Raw genomic sequence first — 17,299 nt, 5'->3', positions numbered from 1 at the left:
CAGATTCCTTATGTTAAGCATAAGTAGGTTTGAAAACACTTTTTAAAGATCTTGTCAATCTGGCCTAATGGTTATTGCACTTGACTCACTATCTTTAGGTTTTGGTTTCGATCTCAGCTGAAGTGATGTTTTTTTTTTTACTTACAAGTTTAGGAAAAAGAATACTCACATGCACATGTCTCAGTTTCTGTATGAATTAAAATATAATATTTATTCATATTTTATGACCAGACAATGCCTGGTGGCTTGCTAATATATATATAAAACTTAATGTCTGTTATGTTTGTGTGTTCTCTGTAGAAAGAAAGGTCAGAGAATTTACATAAAATCTAAAAGTTTATTCTCATGTAAAATTTACCAGAAAAATCTAAGTGAACCCATAAGAGGCATATTACCCTCTTAAAACTTCAAATATATTCTATTTTGATGAAATTTATATCGTATTTAAAAATATTCTCTGAGGAAGACAATGGAAGTGGTCCTGAATCTCTGTGTTACCCCTCTCTGTGCTGAATATCTATATGCCTCAACCTATAAGTGATTCATGGGGACAACACCTGCTTCAAGTTTGAAATACACCTAATGAGATAAATGAGAGGTGAGGCGCGAGGCAGTAAAAATAAAGTTATATGGTGTTATGAGTATAGTGAAAAAGTATGATCCTTATTCAATCTTGAGCAATGCTGGGTCTTCCTGTTGGTATAAAAATATAAAGACGCCCCCCCCTCCCTTTTTTATTACAGCGTTTCAAACATTGCTGTAGTATTGAATTAAAAAAAAACAAAAAAACATTGTTTTGGTACAATTACTACATAATTTGCACCTCTCTAAACTAAAATTAGACTTAAGAAAAAAAATTTTTTAAGTGAGCACTGAAAATAAATCACATTCATGAGGCCTCTAGAGTGCAACTGAAAACACTAAGTAAGGCCGCCAGAGCACTACTAAAAACAAGCTTTCACCCTCTCCCAAAAGACAAATGATTTTTTTTAAGCGAGCAGTGAAAACAAACTCAGGAGGCCATAGCACTACTGAAAGCATTAAATAAATTTAAAGAGGGCTTCAGAGAACTACTAAAACCTAGTTTCTAACCTCCACTAGAAAAGAAATAAGTAAATTTTTAAGTAAATACTGAAAAAAATAAAATTCAGGAGGCCTCCAGAGTACTATTAAAACAAAGTTTTATCCCCCTCCTTTAGCAGAGAAAATATTTTTCAATTGATCAGTGGAAAAAAAACTCAAGAGGCCTCTCCAGAGCGTTACTGAAAGCACTAATTAAAATTAAGGAGGCCTCCAGTGCACTACTAAAATTATTTTTTAAGTACCTTATTTCTTATTTCAAAATAAAACTACTTGATGATTTTATGTGATTTTTTTTGCGTGAACTTTTCTTTCTGTTATGGGCAAAATTTTGTTTGTTTTGTCATATGGGCAGAATTTTGTACAAGTACCTTATTTTCTTATTCAAGAGTAACTTGCCTTTGGTAACAGTAATATGTTGTACATTACTTTTATTTGTAAGAAAAAACATTTAAAATAATTTAAAGTAAGTAGAAAAGTAATTTATCTTGCTTTTGATATCTAAGTATGTAATAATGTTTTCACCTGTTTATCTACCACTTTCAAACAAAATATTACAAATAAAATAAAAACAATTCTAGAAGTGAGCAGTGAAAGAAAATAAAAATTAAGAGGCTACCGGAGCACTACTGAAAGCAAGTTTCTAACTGATCGCCCCCTCAGAAGATAATTTTTTTTAGTGAGCTTTGAAAAGAATAACACTCAGGAGGCCTCTGGAATGTTACTAAAAGTTTCTGTTTATCTGTTTTATTAGATATTAAAATATGTCCTCAAATAATGTGATACATTGTAACAAGCAAAGTTTTAGTCTTATTTAGATTTTTTGTTCACTCTCTATTGGCATATATGTGTCTTTTACTCTGTCTGTCTGTCTGTCTGTCTCTCTCTCTCTCTCTCTCTCTCTCTCTCTCTCTCTTTATCTGTATTTCTCCTACTACTGTCACTATGCAACCATCTCATTATATGTAAGGTTTTACAAAGTAAAAAATCTTAAATTTATAAAACAAAAACGTTTAAATAACTTTGTTCAAAAGCAAAATTTTAAAATACTTTAAAAATAAAAAAGTGCTTAGAATGAAATAAGGAACAGATTTTTATAGGTTTCATTAACAAATATTCAGTACGTAACAAGGAAAATCGAAATAAAAATTTAAAACATTCAAAAATAAGAGAAATTGAAGAAACAGACAATTATGTGCTTACAAAGCAAACGTGCCTATTAAATTAGATAAGCGGAGAAAAGACGTAGAAAACATTTTGTGTCCTGGAGCTTTTGTACAAGGAAAATTATATTACCAATAACATAATGCAATAATAATAAATGGAAATTGGCTAGTCAGAAGCAAAGTTTGATTTGTCATCTTAAATGCTATTTGGGTCTGACTTTGAAAATCTAACAGGATAACTGTATAGATTATGTTTTTAAATTGAATGTTTACTATTTTTCTATTTTTTTAAATACAATCTGCTATCATTATATATAGTTTTATATAAAAAACATTTATTTCTGGTTTTTGTTTTGCTTTTTTTTCTAGGAAAATCCAATGTGAGAAAGAATTGAGCCAAGCTCAAGGGGAAATAATGAGTCTTAACAACCAGCTAATGGCTGCTATTCATCAGAAAGTAATGGTCTCTCAACAAAGGGACCAATGGCAGGTGAGAAGATACAAACCCGATTCTTACAAGAATGTGTTTCACAAAAGCCCTTCTCAGCTGTTCACTAACAAAATGTGAGGACAACTTTTTCTTCCCACTTTTTGTCATGCATTTTTTTTCTGGGGTGGGGGGAATATTATTTTCATTGAAGTCAGATAAATTTAAATTTATAAGAAATTAGATTTAAAAAAAAAGTTGGTTTTTAAATTCAATTTTTAAAAGGCAAAGTAAATGATCAAATAGTTTATCATTTTCTCTTAAGACAAAAGTACACGAACATGACCAAAATAAATAGATGCCCTCCCCAAAAAGAAAAAAAAATTGATCATCATTTTCTTGTGTTCAGATCCGCACTGAATTTTTCCCTTCACCATGCATAGTTAAAAACTTGTTCAAGATGAAGTCTTGAGATCTTATCGTAGAATATCCAATCAATCTTGTTTTGGCCCATCTGTAGGTCCTTTCTCAGGACTTTCCAGCCTGAATTTAATTTTTGCTGTGATGTCATTGTTTGTAGAGATTACATTTTTCCTCCAACATACTTAATCAAAAACTTGGTGAGGATGAAATTTTGAGATCTTATTGTAGAGTATCCAATCATGATTGTTTCAAATTTTTAGAATGTCATTATTAGTGTGTATTACATGTCCGCACTAATGATGATGATTCTTCCTTATTTTCTCTGAGAAGCATAACTTCAGACATGATTGAGTCTAGTCAGGCCAGAAGTCCAACACAACATTTTCAGTATTTAAAGGTAATATATATATATATATATATATATATATATATATATATATATATATAAGGTAATACAACACAGAAGTAGAACAGGTAGACACAAACTGAAGCAAATTAAGACATATAAAGATGGAACAAACTATTCACCAAGTTATTATACAACACAAAAATTCCATTTGGCCATATTGATACAAATAAGAATCCCATGCAAGTATAAAATGTAAGAAAAATAATATATATATATATATATATATATTGTATTAATAAAAGATGAATCTGCATAGCTTATTCCACCATTATATGCTTTAATTTGCTCGTTTGTATCTATCCATTACACCTCTGCATTGTATTGCCTTCTATAAATTCCCTTTATATATACAGTAAATAATGCTTCAAGCAAACTACATTAATCTCTTATTTTAGTATTTGCTTCTGTATATTGTATACATTATTAAGTCTGAATCATAAACATTCATTTTATCATTTTAAGTGTGCACATGCTGGGAATATATTATTCCATGTGTATGTAACAATCATTGTTTGTGTGAATTTATTGTATTAACAAATATGACACACATGACACTTGACACTTCAAAAGCATGTGGACCCGATCTCATCCCAGCTGTGCTATTAAAAAAGTGCTCAGCCGAAGCAGCTCCAGTTCTCTCCAAACTCTACAACAAATGCCTTAATGAAGCTTGCTTTCCGGGCTGTTGGAAAACTGCTTCTGTGGTACCAGTATTCAAGAATTATGGCGAAAGAACTGACCCGTTAAATTATCGCCCCATTAGCCTCCTCCCACCTTTTGCCAAAATATTTGAGACCTTAATTAACCATGCTCTAGTCCATCACCTTACAGATGCTAAACTTCTGACTGACTAACAATATGGATTTAGACAAGCCCGTTCCACAGCAGACATCCTAACTGTAATCTCTGAATGTATATACCATTCACTGGACAAAGCGGAGAAGGGCAGAGCGGTAGCTCTAGATATATCTAAGGCTTTTGACAGGGTATGGCATGAGGGTCTCCTCAGGAAAATTATATCATACAGTATCATTGGTAGAATACTTAACATAATTAAATCCTTTAGATAAGAGAAAAATCCAGGTTGTCCTCGATGGTCGTACATCTAAACAATAGGATATAAATGTGGGAGTGCCCCAGGGGTCTATCCTTGGACCTCTACTGTTCCTGATATTCATAAATGACCTCCCCGAAAAAATTTCCTCTGAGATGGGTATATATGCTGATGACACCACACTCTATAACAGGCACAACAGGAAAACAAATGAACACATATCTAAAGAAATGGCAGAAACACTAGAGGATGACCTCCAATCTGTAGTGGAATGGGGACAAAAATGGATAGTCACGTTCAATGCCGCCAAGACTAAACTAGTTTCATTCAATAATTACAAGAAACCTTCTCTACCACCTATAGCAATGGCCAACGACTCTTTATCTGAGAGTACGTCTTTCAAGCTCCTTGGCCTAACGTTCACAGGAAACATGAGTTGGAACAATTACATCGAGGGCATTGCCAGGGCCGCTGCAAGGAAGGTGGGCTCTCTCTACCATGCTAGAAAACTACTAACACCCGAAAGTATCCTGTACCTCTATAAGGCAACCATTCGCTCATGTATGGAGTATTGCTGTCATATTTGGGCTGGTGCATCGGCTACTAGTCTCTCGCTCCTTGACAAGGTTCAAAAGAGAGTCGCAAATTTGATAGGCCCTGAACTGGCATCTAAACTTCAGCCTCTGTCCCATCGACGAAACGTTGCATCCCTCTCTCTGCCTGTTCTACAAGTATTTTAATGGTGAATGCTCTGACGAACTGCAAGCACTTGTGCCTCCACGACGTGAACACCCTCGACAGACCCGACAGGCTGCAAAATCCCACCCCCACACTGTAGAGATCCCTAGATGTAAAAGATCTTTCTACTCCAGTAGTTTCTTCCCCAGAACCGCTAGACTTTGGAATTCCATTCCAGGTCCCTGCTTCCCCAACTGTACTGACGTTCAGAAGTTCAAGTGCAACATGAACCAACATCTTGCTGCCCAAATCCCTACATAGTACCCCAGTAGCTGTTGCCCCTGATAGTAGCCCCCTACACCAAAGTGGCAATGTGCCTTGTTTGGGGTGAAAATGTAATAAAAAAATTTTTAAAAAACATGCCAAAAAAGAAAGATAAAAATTGGTTAACAGCTGACTACAATATGGTTGTCTTCAAGTCCAATGTAAACAAGTTCTTGATAAGCTTTTCCACTTAAGTTAAGAAATTTACCGAATTTCCATTACTAACGATTACTATATTGTCGAATTGACTACTGTACACTCTTAACCCTTACCCTCGAGTGGTCTCTGGGCCTTGATAAGTGGTTATGCCCATGTAAAAAAAAAACAAAAAACATAGCATTTAAGTTTATTTACAGTTTGTCTGTGACTAGACATAGAAGTACACAAAAATAAGAAGAGATGATGAATCCGAAACAAGAAACGTAATGTTCAATGATAATACAAAAACACATGAGATGAAATAAAAATGTGGACTAAAATGTAAAGTTACTTACATAGTCTCTACTTGAACAGCAAAAAATATGAACAAAGTTATTTAGTTCCTTGACCCAAGATAAGGTTGACTCAACCAGAAAAATAACATAGAGAGTTTTTTTGGTAGTGTTTTAGAAGTATTTATCAAGATTTTTATGCTAATGTATAAAAACAGTTTATAACATTTTTAGTTTCGTTTATATGAAAAATTAATTAGAAAATACCAAATAAAATATAAAAAATTTTTGGACAATATTTTATTTTGCATTTTCTTCAGTCGATTTGCAAAATTTTTGGACAATATTTTATTTTGCATTTTCTTCAGTCGATTTGCAAAATTTTTGGACAATATTTTATTTTGCATTTTCTTCAGTCGATTTGCAAAATTTTCGGACAATATTTTATTTTGCATTTTCTTCAGTCGATTTGCAAAAAATAACTATATTTTCTGTGTTATTTTTTATTTATTTTTATTTATTTTAGAATTTAAAATATGAAAAACTATTTTCTTATTTACTTGCTTTTATATTTATTTGTTATTTGGTAATTTCATAAAATTTTTCAATTAAGTTTTTAATTTAAAAAACAAAATAATTTTTTTTTTTTTTTAAATTTTGGGTGTTTATATTTTAGATTGTTTATTTTTTTTACATTGCTTTTGGCTTATAATCATTTGAAATAATTAGAAATATTAAATAATTTTAAATACATTTGTATTTCTGGAATAATATTTATTTGCCATTTGTAAGGAAGTTGATTTTTTTTTTTTTAAATATGAAAAACTTTCTACAAAAATTTGTTTAATTTAAAAAAGAAAAATAATAAAATTTAATTGAAAGAAAAAGTTATCTTCCAATTTACTCACTTCCTTTACTAACTCTAATTTATTTGCAAATATTTCTTCACTGCACCACATGTTCTTTATATGCACTTTTGGTAAAGTGCACTTTAGCTAACCAGAAACATTTTTTGTTTTCATTTTCAGAAGAGTCTTACTTGGGAAAAGAGGAGACAATCTATAAAGTTTGATGATTTTTCAGTGTTTGTTAAGATAGTGAACAGATCGATTTTTTAAAATGTTGTTTTAATACTTACTTGTCATATCGAAAATAGTAATATATCCAAAAATTAATCAAATAAAACAACTGCTATTGTGTTTTTAGTAAAAAAAAAAGTATATCGTTATAGACTACAAATATTGGGAGACATTACCATTTTTATTCACAATTTTCAAGGTGTTCACATCTAGGGAAAATGCAATTTCCCTATATTTTCTGTAAAAATTACTTTTAACTATAAATAATTTTCTACTCAATGAATTAAGTAAGTACTGTTGTCTTTGCTTAAAGAACACATATTTGTAAAAATTAGTCTGTCTATTCTGTCTTAACAAAGCATCAATTTTTCAAACCAAAATTTTATTTTAATTAAAAACAAGTTCACTAAAAATTAAGCAACACAACAAAAAACATTACTTATGGAAACATTTATTCAAATTTATTTAAATTTCCTTTAATATAATTATTTAGATGTAAAACACAACAGCAAAATTGGAATATTTTGAAAATTTGCAGTTGTTTGTTTTTTTCAAAAACTTTATTTAAAAAGGTTAAATTATCTTTTTTTTTCAAAAAGGTAGATTTCTTTAATAAAATAAAATAAGTCTTAAAAGTCTAAAAATCATTAAATTTTAAATTGCCTTCTCTTTTCCCTAGTATAAGTCTTTCAACAATAAAAACAAAAAAATACTTCCAGTTAACTAAAGTACACTTGTGCTGCACTTTTTATGCACTTTCTATGCACTTTCAGTTCATCAAATATTGTGGAATCATATTTTAATGGAGCCAAAACCACATTGCTCAAAGATATGACATCATATCTTATCTAAGATTTCTCTTTTAAAATTAATCTTATACAACAAGAATTTTTGGCTGGTTCTAAGTTAAGACATAAAACTTGTCTTCTCAAACAGGGTAAACGAAAAAAACTGTCCTTATGTCAGCCACATGACAGAAATAGTGACAAGAGTCATCTCTTCAAACCTTGCAAGCTCACCAAATGTTGAAGTTAAAAAAAAAGAAAGATAACACTGTTCACACAATCTGAAATCACAACTAAAAAAACGTCTTTAACTCCTTCCACCAGCATTTCAGACATCACTTCCAACTACAAAAGCGAAAACAAAAGTAAAATAGCAAGTATCCACTTCAGAACTACTATGTTGCCAAGATTTAAATGACAAAATCTTTTTATGCCTTGCAATTGATAGCTCCACTATCGGCTCTAGCATTACACTATCATCAGAAGAAACCACTTTGCAGTTTCAGCCCATATGCCTTGACTGTTTTTTCTTTTTTTGCAATGTTCAGCAATGAAAAAGCAAAAATGAAGAAAAATTTGTATGGTGTACATATTACACACCAGAAATCACATAAATTGATCAAATAGTTTTATTTTTAAATTAAAAAAAATCAAATTTTATGGCGAAACTATGAGCGACAATCTTGTGGTGCCCCTCTTGAAAATATTCTGAAGGAACAAGACATAACTTCAAATCGAGATATTAGAAAGCCATTCTTAACGGGGTGGGGGGGGCACTGGAAAAACTCAAAATAGCTTAAAATGATTTTATTCATAAAAATAAAATTATGAGGGATATTCCAAAATTAATACCGCCTATTTTTTATTCCACCTGAATGGATCAGAAGGAATTGCAAATTGCATTGTTATAATGATTGAACTTATGCATTTATGACTGTAAAGTTTCATTTCTGTTGCAGATATTGACGGTGTGAGACTCTAAGAAAGCAACCTCTGTCATGAACATGCGTCAGAAGCAGAGATGCGTCATTGAATTCCTCTATACTGACAAAATTGAACCAATAAATATTCACCAGCACCTGTTGAACGTTATGAAGCCAATGCAGTTGATGTCAATACAGTACGGAGATGGGTTCATTAATTTAAGAGTGGCAACAAAGGTGTGAGTGATAAAGGACTTTTACGATCAAGGCATTCTGGCAAAAGTGCATTGAGAATGGTGGTGACTGTAGAAAAATGAATTCTGGAGCACAAAAGGTTGCTTGTTTTAATGGTACCACTCTCGTCTTTGTAGCTCTTCAACATTTTAGTTTTTCAGTTAAATAATAGGAGGCCTTACTTTTGATACGACCCTCGTACTTGATCAATTCATGTGATTTTTGATGTACGATAATTTCTGTCCGTCATAGTTATATACATCATACAGATTTTTCTTTACTCTTGTTTTTTAACATCGGAAGAATTCTGGACAAGCACCAAACACTTTATATATGATATATAGGAAAGAATAAAATAAAGATAGAAAGATATGTTGCAAATAATTGGTATTTATAGGACTTAATTTGAAATCTAAATAGTTTATCAAATGAAATAGTTCTTTGTGTTTTCTATGATGACATATCAAGTGTGACGTAGTGTCTTTCGGGCTAACTGTTTTTCTCAGTTGCTGTTTCTACTGATCAATTCTTCAGATGTATTGTTAATGCATGTCGGTGTAATCAGAATAAAGTCAAATCAACTTCGTCAAACCGGCACATTTTGATAACAACAAGCCCGATAGCCATTAGTCGCGTGCTCGCGTGTAATGTATGAATGCGTGAATGTAGGATTGACATGAAATTCTTAAAGATAAAATAAAATGACCGAAAAATGGGCTGAAATGACTTAAATGAATAAAAAGTAAATGACTTAGAATGACTTTAATGAACCTAAGGATGAATTGAATGACCTTAAGAATGACTTGAATGCTTAAAAAATAACTGGAATCCTTCAAAAACAACTTGAATGATCTGTAGAATGACTTGAATGGCTTTGAGACTGACTGGTTGTAAAGTGGGTGATTATTTTACATTAAATTAATACAGAAAAGTGATCCCCCACTTTATATCACAAAGTTACAAACATAAGTACAGCATGTAGTAAGAACAGATACTACACTTTGATTTTGGCCAAAAAGCCAAGAAAAGGGTATTTATTTGCTCCCCCACCGAGCAAATTAGGCACAAGGCCGATTTTTAATATGAGGAGTGAAGGGGAAATGGGGACCAACTCCCCGGGGAGTAGGGGAGCTGGATAGTGACAATTGGTATGAAGGGTTGCCCCTACATTGACCAAGGTCTTATATGAGGGATTGCCCCCACATATGGTCTTGGCTTGCAGTATCTGTTCCAGCAGATACTACACTTTGATTTTCATATTTAATTTATTCCGTTTAAAGAAAAAATTATAATTAAAAAAATTTCAATATAAAATTTAAAAAATTTTAAAAAGTAAAATCTCCAAAAGACAAAACAAATTTAGGCACAAGGCCCTATAAGATCTGGGGAGAGGAGTGTTGCAAGGTCTTTGTAACTAAAGTAAAAATTGGAGTCTTTGGCGACTTTACTCTTGACTGGCAATATTTACCACAATACCTCATTCACTCTGTGGACTCTAAACTAACTAATGAAAACCTGAGGTGGGGCGAGTTGGCCAAATAGCTGCCAAACTCTTCGACCCTGAGTCTGAGTAGTTGGGTGAAGCGCTCCAATAAATGCCTTCGAAACCCCTCGCAAATCTCCCACGTCGACACGAGGGCGTGCCCTTCCAGGTCGTTTACTTTTCGAATGTACCAGTCCGAGCCGCGCCTTAGAGCAGCCTTACGCTCAACAGTGTCTACATTAACAGCCTCATTCGAGACTTTCATTAGCCTAGCCCTAACTATCTGGCCCTCATACTACTCGCTAGCCAAGCGGCTGAGGTCTTGTTTAGCTAATGCTATCTCTATGCCCCCCCGTTCACCGCCTGGGTCAGCCTATTCTCTATACACTTCTTGGCCTTTGCCTTATCTAGCGCGAGGCGTTGGCTGTACTGGACCGAGAAGCGTCTAATCTTAGCCTTGAGACTAACCCACCACTTACTCCCGGTAATCGCCCCCACTAATGCCCGTTGGATTATCTCTGTAACCTTCAACCGGTAGTCCTCCAGCTCCAACAAGGTGTTGTTGAACTTCCAGTATCCGGCCAGTTTAGACTTAGAGCTCAAGTTCAGACGGGCCATAACTAGTTTATGGTCCGAGTGTCCTAAAAAGTGGAACCTGGGGCAAGATAGGAAATCTACATCGCCTTTTCTAACTAACATCTCATCCAAGTAAGTACTTGGATGGGAAGGCGCATTAGGATGCCATGTCCACATCTCCTGCCCTGGGTGATCCAGGCGAAATCTGTCGACGAGGTCGCACGAGGCCATAAGGTCAGACAGACTGCTGACACACCACACCGACTCGCTAGTTCCCCCGCTCTTATCTATCATGGGATCAAGGATGGCATTCCAATCACCCATTAAGACTACCCTCTGGATCATCTATAAAGCCCTCCACCCACCGAAAGAAAGAAGCCCTCTCCACAGCGGAATTAGGCGCATAAACTGCGACTATTCGAAACACACTGCTATTAATGGCAACATCAACGACAGTCGCCCGCCCGTCCTCGTCTGCGTGAACAACATTCACCGACGCTGATAGGGTGCGATTTACTAGCAAGAAGATTCCACGACTATAGGTATTGCCATATGCTGAGTAAACATCGTAGTCGCTCACTAGCACTTAACAATCCTCGTCACAAATAAAGTGGGTCTCCTATATAGCGGCAATATCTACCTCGAGGGACACCAGATTTCTCAGCACGCGTGCGGCCTTGCTTCGACATCTGAAGCCCCTCACATTATAAGTAGCCAAGTTTAAAGCCATGGTCACCTACCTTATTCAGTGTCATACACGGGCCTGAAATTCTCGAGGGTGAGGATGTGGCAGGCCTGTCCAAGGCTTCCAGTGAGTAAGTCCGGCCACACCTCCCATGTCCAGGAGGAAAGTGAGTTTGAGTGCCCTGTAAAAGGAGGGGTGAGCATAAACAGGGATTCTTCCCTCACATTTGTAAATGATATTGTTCAGTGAGGGATGCTCCCTATCCACCAGCTGCTGGCCTGGGATAGCATCCTTTGTTGCATCTATCATAGCCCAGAGAGCTTCAGTCCTAGCATCCTTGTTGACCCTAATGAAAGTGGTCAACAAGGGAACGTTCTTGAATTTGGTTGGGTCGGCGACGTTGTCGCCACCAGCATATACAAAGTTCCTCAATTTGTTGTATCGGACCTTCTGCTGGCCTTTGAGGTCAGGTATTGGTTGCAGAGGGTCCAGTTCGCAAATCCTTTCCCCTGGTAGGAAAGGGAGTTTTTTCATCCGCTCCGTGCAGACTGGTGGTGTAGGTTTTTCCTTGGTCGGGGGTGGGGGTAGGAGTGACAGGTGTTGGGGGTGTAGGTTTTTGGGGGTTGGTGTCTACCCTATCCGGGGATGGGTTACGTGAAACTGTTCTGAGGGAGCTTGGGCAGGAGGGGGCCGGTTCCACTGGGTGATTGGGGGTGTGGGGAGTTCAGCCTTGGTTATTTTACTATTGTCTTTGTGGGTGGGGGTGTCTCCTTTAGTCTTTTTGCTCTTCCTCCTCTTGTTCGTCTTTTTGTTGACTGTTGCTGTGGCTGCTTCTTCTGTGTCTGTGGTTGCCTCTACTCCGTCCGACACGATCTCTTCCTCGGAATCTTGTAGCTTCCTTTTGTTGAGGAATAGGATGCCTGCGTGTCCATCGGTGTGATGTTGGGTTGGGTTTTGGTCACTATTGGCTTGGGCAGGTTTTTGTTGGCTCTGTCTTTCCTAGTGACCGTCACCCAACCTGCTTCTGCTACTGGACCGGCGTTTGCTGCGGCTGGGGCTGTGATTTGTGTTGGAGCTTGGGCTTCTGCTGGAGTTTTGGCCAGTGCTTTGTTGGGGGCTTTTCCGGACAGTCCTTTGCCATGTGTCCCATGTGCTGACAGTGCCAGCAGTGCAGCCTTCTTCCCTGCACAATCAGTGTCATGGTCCAGTCCCCAAACTTGAGCATGGCCAGAAGGGTGTCAAATTCGACCTTGTCCAGGACCATTCGGACTTTGTAATCCCCAGTCATCACGTTGCGTTGACCGTGGGATGAGACGACAGCTTCTACGTCACCGTACTGGCTCATTATGGCACCGTGCTCCCTTCCAATCATGTAGCATGGGACATTTAAGACTGAGACCAAAGCAATTCTTTTGTTCAAATATACCAGCTGGAGCCGAATATTTCTGGTTCTGTGGTCGGTCTCTGCCAGTCTTTTTGCCTCTTCTTGACTGGGGAGCAGGATGTCCCACATGGCGAAACTTCTCCTGCATACGTAGCTGACCGGTATGTTCAGCCCGATGAGGAGTTCCACCATGGTGTCTTTGTCGATACCTGTTAAGCTCCTGGTCTTAAGGTCGGAGGTGACCAGAGAGAGAACTCTCTTCTCCAGCTCTTCAATTTGTCCCGGAAGGGGTTGAATGTTTATCCCATCTGTGACATTCTTGTAGGTTGAGTTGAAGAACTCTCTGTACTCTTCTGGTGTCCTCTGCTCCTGGTTCTGTGGGTCCCATGTCGCTGTTCCATCCTGTTTGGCATTGGACGGACCGGGACGAGGGGTAGCTGCTGTTTCTTTCTTTTTCTGCTGTTGCAGCTGCTGCTGCTATATAGTTGCCTTGTTTGGGGTAAGGCTTGGCCAGTCCTCCTGGGGTGTCGTGTACTGGTTCTGGCCTAATCTCTGGCCCCCTCCCTTGGTTTTGCCCGGAGATTGTGTAGTGGGCTTCTTCTCCGCAGGCTTAGTTGTCGGAGGGTTGCCTTTTGGGACTTTGGGTGGAGTTGGCGTGTTTAGGGAGGCTTCGGGCGGTGAAGGTGCCCTGTATTCCCCCCCCCCCCGAGAATCTTGAGCGATGCTAGGGTGTCTCTGAACAGAGCTCTGGTTCTGCAGGCAACACCATCCTCATTTTCTTCCATTTCTGGTGTCGGAGAGTTGTCCTCTTGGGGAGCTGGTGTTGGGTGACCGGAAAGGGATTGGGAGACTGGTGGTGCCACAGGCTGTGGTTCATCAGTGTCGTTTTTGGTCTCCTCATCTCCAGCTTCTCTTTGCTCTTCTGCCGAGAGGTTGTCCTCTTAGGGAGCAGAAGTGGTGTGGTCTTCTCCGGCCGATGAAGATTGAGGTGGAACAGGTGTCGCTGGATGTGTACCACCTGCTGGGTGCATTGTTCCCTCGTCAGCCATTTTTCCAGTGTCCTCCGTTTCGTCTTGGTCTTCCTGGGGAGGCTGAGCGGGAGTGTTTGCTTCGACCAACGAGGATTGAGGTGGAACTGGTGTCGCTGGGTGTGTACCACCGAGTTTGAGCCTCGTTCCCTCGTCAGCCGCTTCTTTGACTCCCTGGTCTGAGGAGTGGCCCTCGTGGGGAGCAGGGGGCTGGGTTGGTTGCCTCCTAGTGTTGGCACTGCCTGGGTCGCTGCGGGCTGCGGCCCTAACCTGGCCTTCTCCTCCTCTTCATCCTTCGTGGGAGGTGCTCCCTCCGATAGGGAGTACTCAAGTAGGGCGATGTGGCGCATCTGAGGTGGTATACGCCTTTTCCCCAGCATCGTGCGGAAAAAACTGCACCGGCCGCTAACGCGGACCAAAGTGTCGCGGGGGAGAAAAGAAAATGCAGGGAAATGGGGGGGGGTCAAAAGAGAGAAAGTTGATTGACCTTCCCTCACAGGAATGTCGGATTAGTCAGCTCAGATCCCTCGCAAGGGGGAAGAGCAGCGAAGGAAGATGCAGTTGGTGCTAACGGGTCAGAGTGCCGTGTCGCAATTAAGAGAGAGAAGGGATAGACATCTCTGCCCAGAGAGGGGAGCAGAAACGAAACACCTGCCCTACCCATGTCACTCTGCCCACAAGCAACCCCAAGGAAGTGAAAAAGAGAGCCCGGTCTGTTCAATCCACTGGGAGAGCAGCGAAACAAGACAAAGATTGGGCCTGGCAGATCAGAGTGCTGCTCAGGCAATTAAAAGAGGAGAGAATAGACCATTTCAACCTCAGAGGAGAGGAAGAAATGAAGTACCCAACAAACTAAAGCTAACCCGACCAGGTCGCGTCTACCAAAGAAAGTGTTGTCGGTCCCGAAAACAGCAAACTCCTAAAAAGGGATCGGTTTTCAGATCCAAACTACCACAGCGTCTGTCCTGGGGGAGTGAAAAGGGTCCAGACTCTCTAAAGAGGGGGTCGGTCCCACTAACAAAGGTTAGTAAAGTCACAAAATGACCAAAGTGAAAGCCTTAAACTTGACTGGTGTGGTCAAGTGGCGGACCTCTTGTAAAAAATCAAAAATGAGGTAGCTAGGAGAACAGATACTACACTTTTGCTAGCCAAAAGGCAAAGAAAAGCTTAAAAAGCTAAGAACAGCATCTATTAAGAACAGACCTTTGATCTTAACCAAAAAGGCTAAGCACAAAAGTGTTACCGACAGACCGACCGACAGATCGGCTTATAGAGTCATTTGCACGCGACTAAAAACAAGATTTTTATTTGAATTTAAATGTGTTTTTCATATATATTTTAATAACACAAAATACATGCTAAAATATTCTTTATTTCAGGGACTGAGTTACATTTGAAAAAAAAAAATCTGTTTTAATTAATCATAATTTATAATTAACTGAACACGTCTCCCATCTTTCTCTTAATTATCTATGTAATTCTCTCATCCCTTCTTAATCTGTGTTGATTCAACAACTTACTAATATTTCTTAATCTCTTTGTGACCATTTAGAGAAAGAGTGAGTCTCTCTTTTTTATCATCTAAATTACTTACTTGTGTTTGTATACATCACAAATACGTATGTAAATTAGATAGCAAAAATAACAAGTTTCTTTATTTCTGTATAAGAACAATGAATAATAATACTTTTATAATAATAATAATAATATAGAAGTAAAGAGACTTCTTTTTAGTTGTGCAAGAAGAATGCTTTAGAAGATATGTCGCAGTTTATGAATTTTTTAATGGAATCAAAGTAAAAAAAGAAGCATGCCTGATCCCCCGTGAGTGCACAGTGACTGAGGCATAAAAAAATGACTAAGTTCAGCATCCCCCCCCCGATTTAGCCCCAAAAGTCCCCAGGGGATGTCAGATCCTGATGAAAATGAACAAACGGTGCAGTTTTAGGCCTTAACATGTGTAAATTTGAGTTCTGCACCAAAGAAATGACTAAGTCCATCATTTCCCCCCCCCCGCCGCCCATTTAGCCCCAAAAGTCCCCAAGGCCTTAACAGATTTAAATGCGAGTTCAGCACCATGCAAAACTGCTAAATAGACATACACAGAAACCAGAGTTTTCCCCGGAAAAGCCGTTCTGTTACTTCTTTACTCATATCATGTTTAATGTTTGTGCAAAATTTCAAGGCATAGTTAATGAGAAAAGTGTGGACAGACGAACGGACAAGGCTGAATTTACAGGTCCACCCTCCTTTTGTCGGGGAACCAATAAAAATTAGTAGTGGTTGTGACCCAATGGGTCACTGTTATATTTAGTACTAATACTATTAATATCAATTATGTTTGTATACCCAACATGAGATTAGCAGCATAAAAAAATATTCTCACATTTTGTGAATTTGATTTTTGCTGCTTCAAAAATATAATTTTGAAAATGAAAAAAATGATTATGGACAATAAATAATTTATTTAAAACTTCTAATCTGTTTTCATGATTGCTTTCTTGTTTGTATTTCTCATTGGAGAAACATTTTAAAGCTATGCTGTATGTTATAAGCTATACTGTTTTTTAAGCACTTTGTTGGCATGGACTATTTAGAATATCCTGACTGCAACTCCACAGGGGAGTATGTCGTTGCCCATTATTAAGGGCACTATTTGGCAATGAATAGTAACTGTGATACCTAAGGGCAGGGTCCTAATAATTAAGCAGTCTGTATTTAAATGGTCACATGACTTGTAATACTCGACTTACTTGTGCTAGAGAGATTATAGGAGATGGCTGATCCAATCAATTGCATCAAGCCTGAACACCTATATGTTTAATCCCAACTGAACTTGAGACAAACATTGCCAAGGTTGCTGCAAAGATGATGAGTTCCCTCTATGGTGCTAGAAAATTACTAACAAGAGAGCATCCTATATCTTCACAAAACCATACTGTCAAGCCAAGCTGCAACCTCTGTCCCATCACCACACTTGAGGTACATATTTTTATTTAACTCGATAAGCAGCAAAATCTCACCTCTTCGCTGTTGAGGTCTCTAAATGTTGGAAAGCCTTCTACTCTAATAGTTTCTTCCCTCAGACGGCTAAACTTTGGAATTCCCTCCCTTTTCCTGCTTCCCTGAC

The 17,299-nt window shown here is 37.8% G+C and overlaps 2 protein-coding genes across 3 annotated transcripts in view; one reads left to right on the top strand and one right to left on the bottom strand.

The window, feature by feature from the left end:
- The window catches only part of LOC145292378 (DNA oxidative demethylase ALKBH2-like), a 130,885-nt gene that overhangs the window by 48,953 nt on the left and 64,633 nt on the right, over nt 1–17,299 (bottom strand). The window lies entirely within an intron of this gene.
- Nucleotides 1–17,299, top strand: part of LOC145292343 (BICD family-like cargo adapter 1) — a 371,843-nt gene that overhangs the window by 330,403 nt on the left and 24,141 nt on the right. The window contains exon 10 of one of the 2 annotated variants that reach the window (XM_080138677.1): nt 2,616–2,736. In XM_080138677.1, the coding sequence (XP_079994803.1) occupies nt 2,616–2,736 (121 nt within the window). Of the gene's footprint in view, nt 1–2,615; nt 2,811–17,299 lie in introns of both variants that reach the window. The other variant, XM_080138682.1, reaches the window with a different exon arrangement.

Source organism: Euprymna scolopes, chromosome 2 (assembly GCF_053919585.1).
Source record: "Euprymna scolopes isolate OS-2025 chromosome 2, ASM5391958v1, whole genome shotgun sequence".
NCBI classification, from domain to species: Eukaryota; Metazoa; Mollusca; class Cephalopoda; order Sepiida; family Sepiolidae; genus Euprymna; species Euprymna scolopes.
The sequence above is the reverse complement of the archived record's forward strand: the minus strand, read 5'-3'. Positions and strand labels throughout refer to the sequence as shown.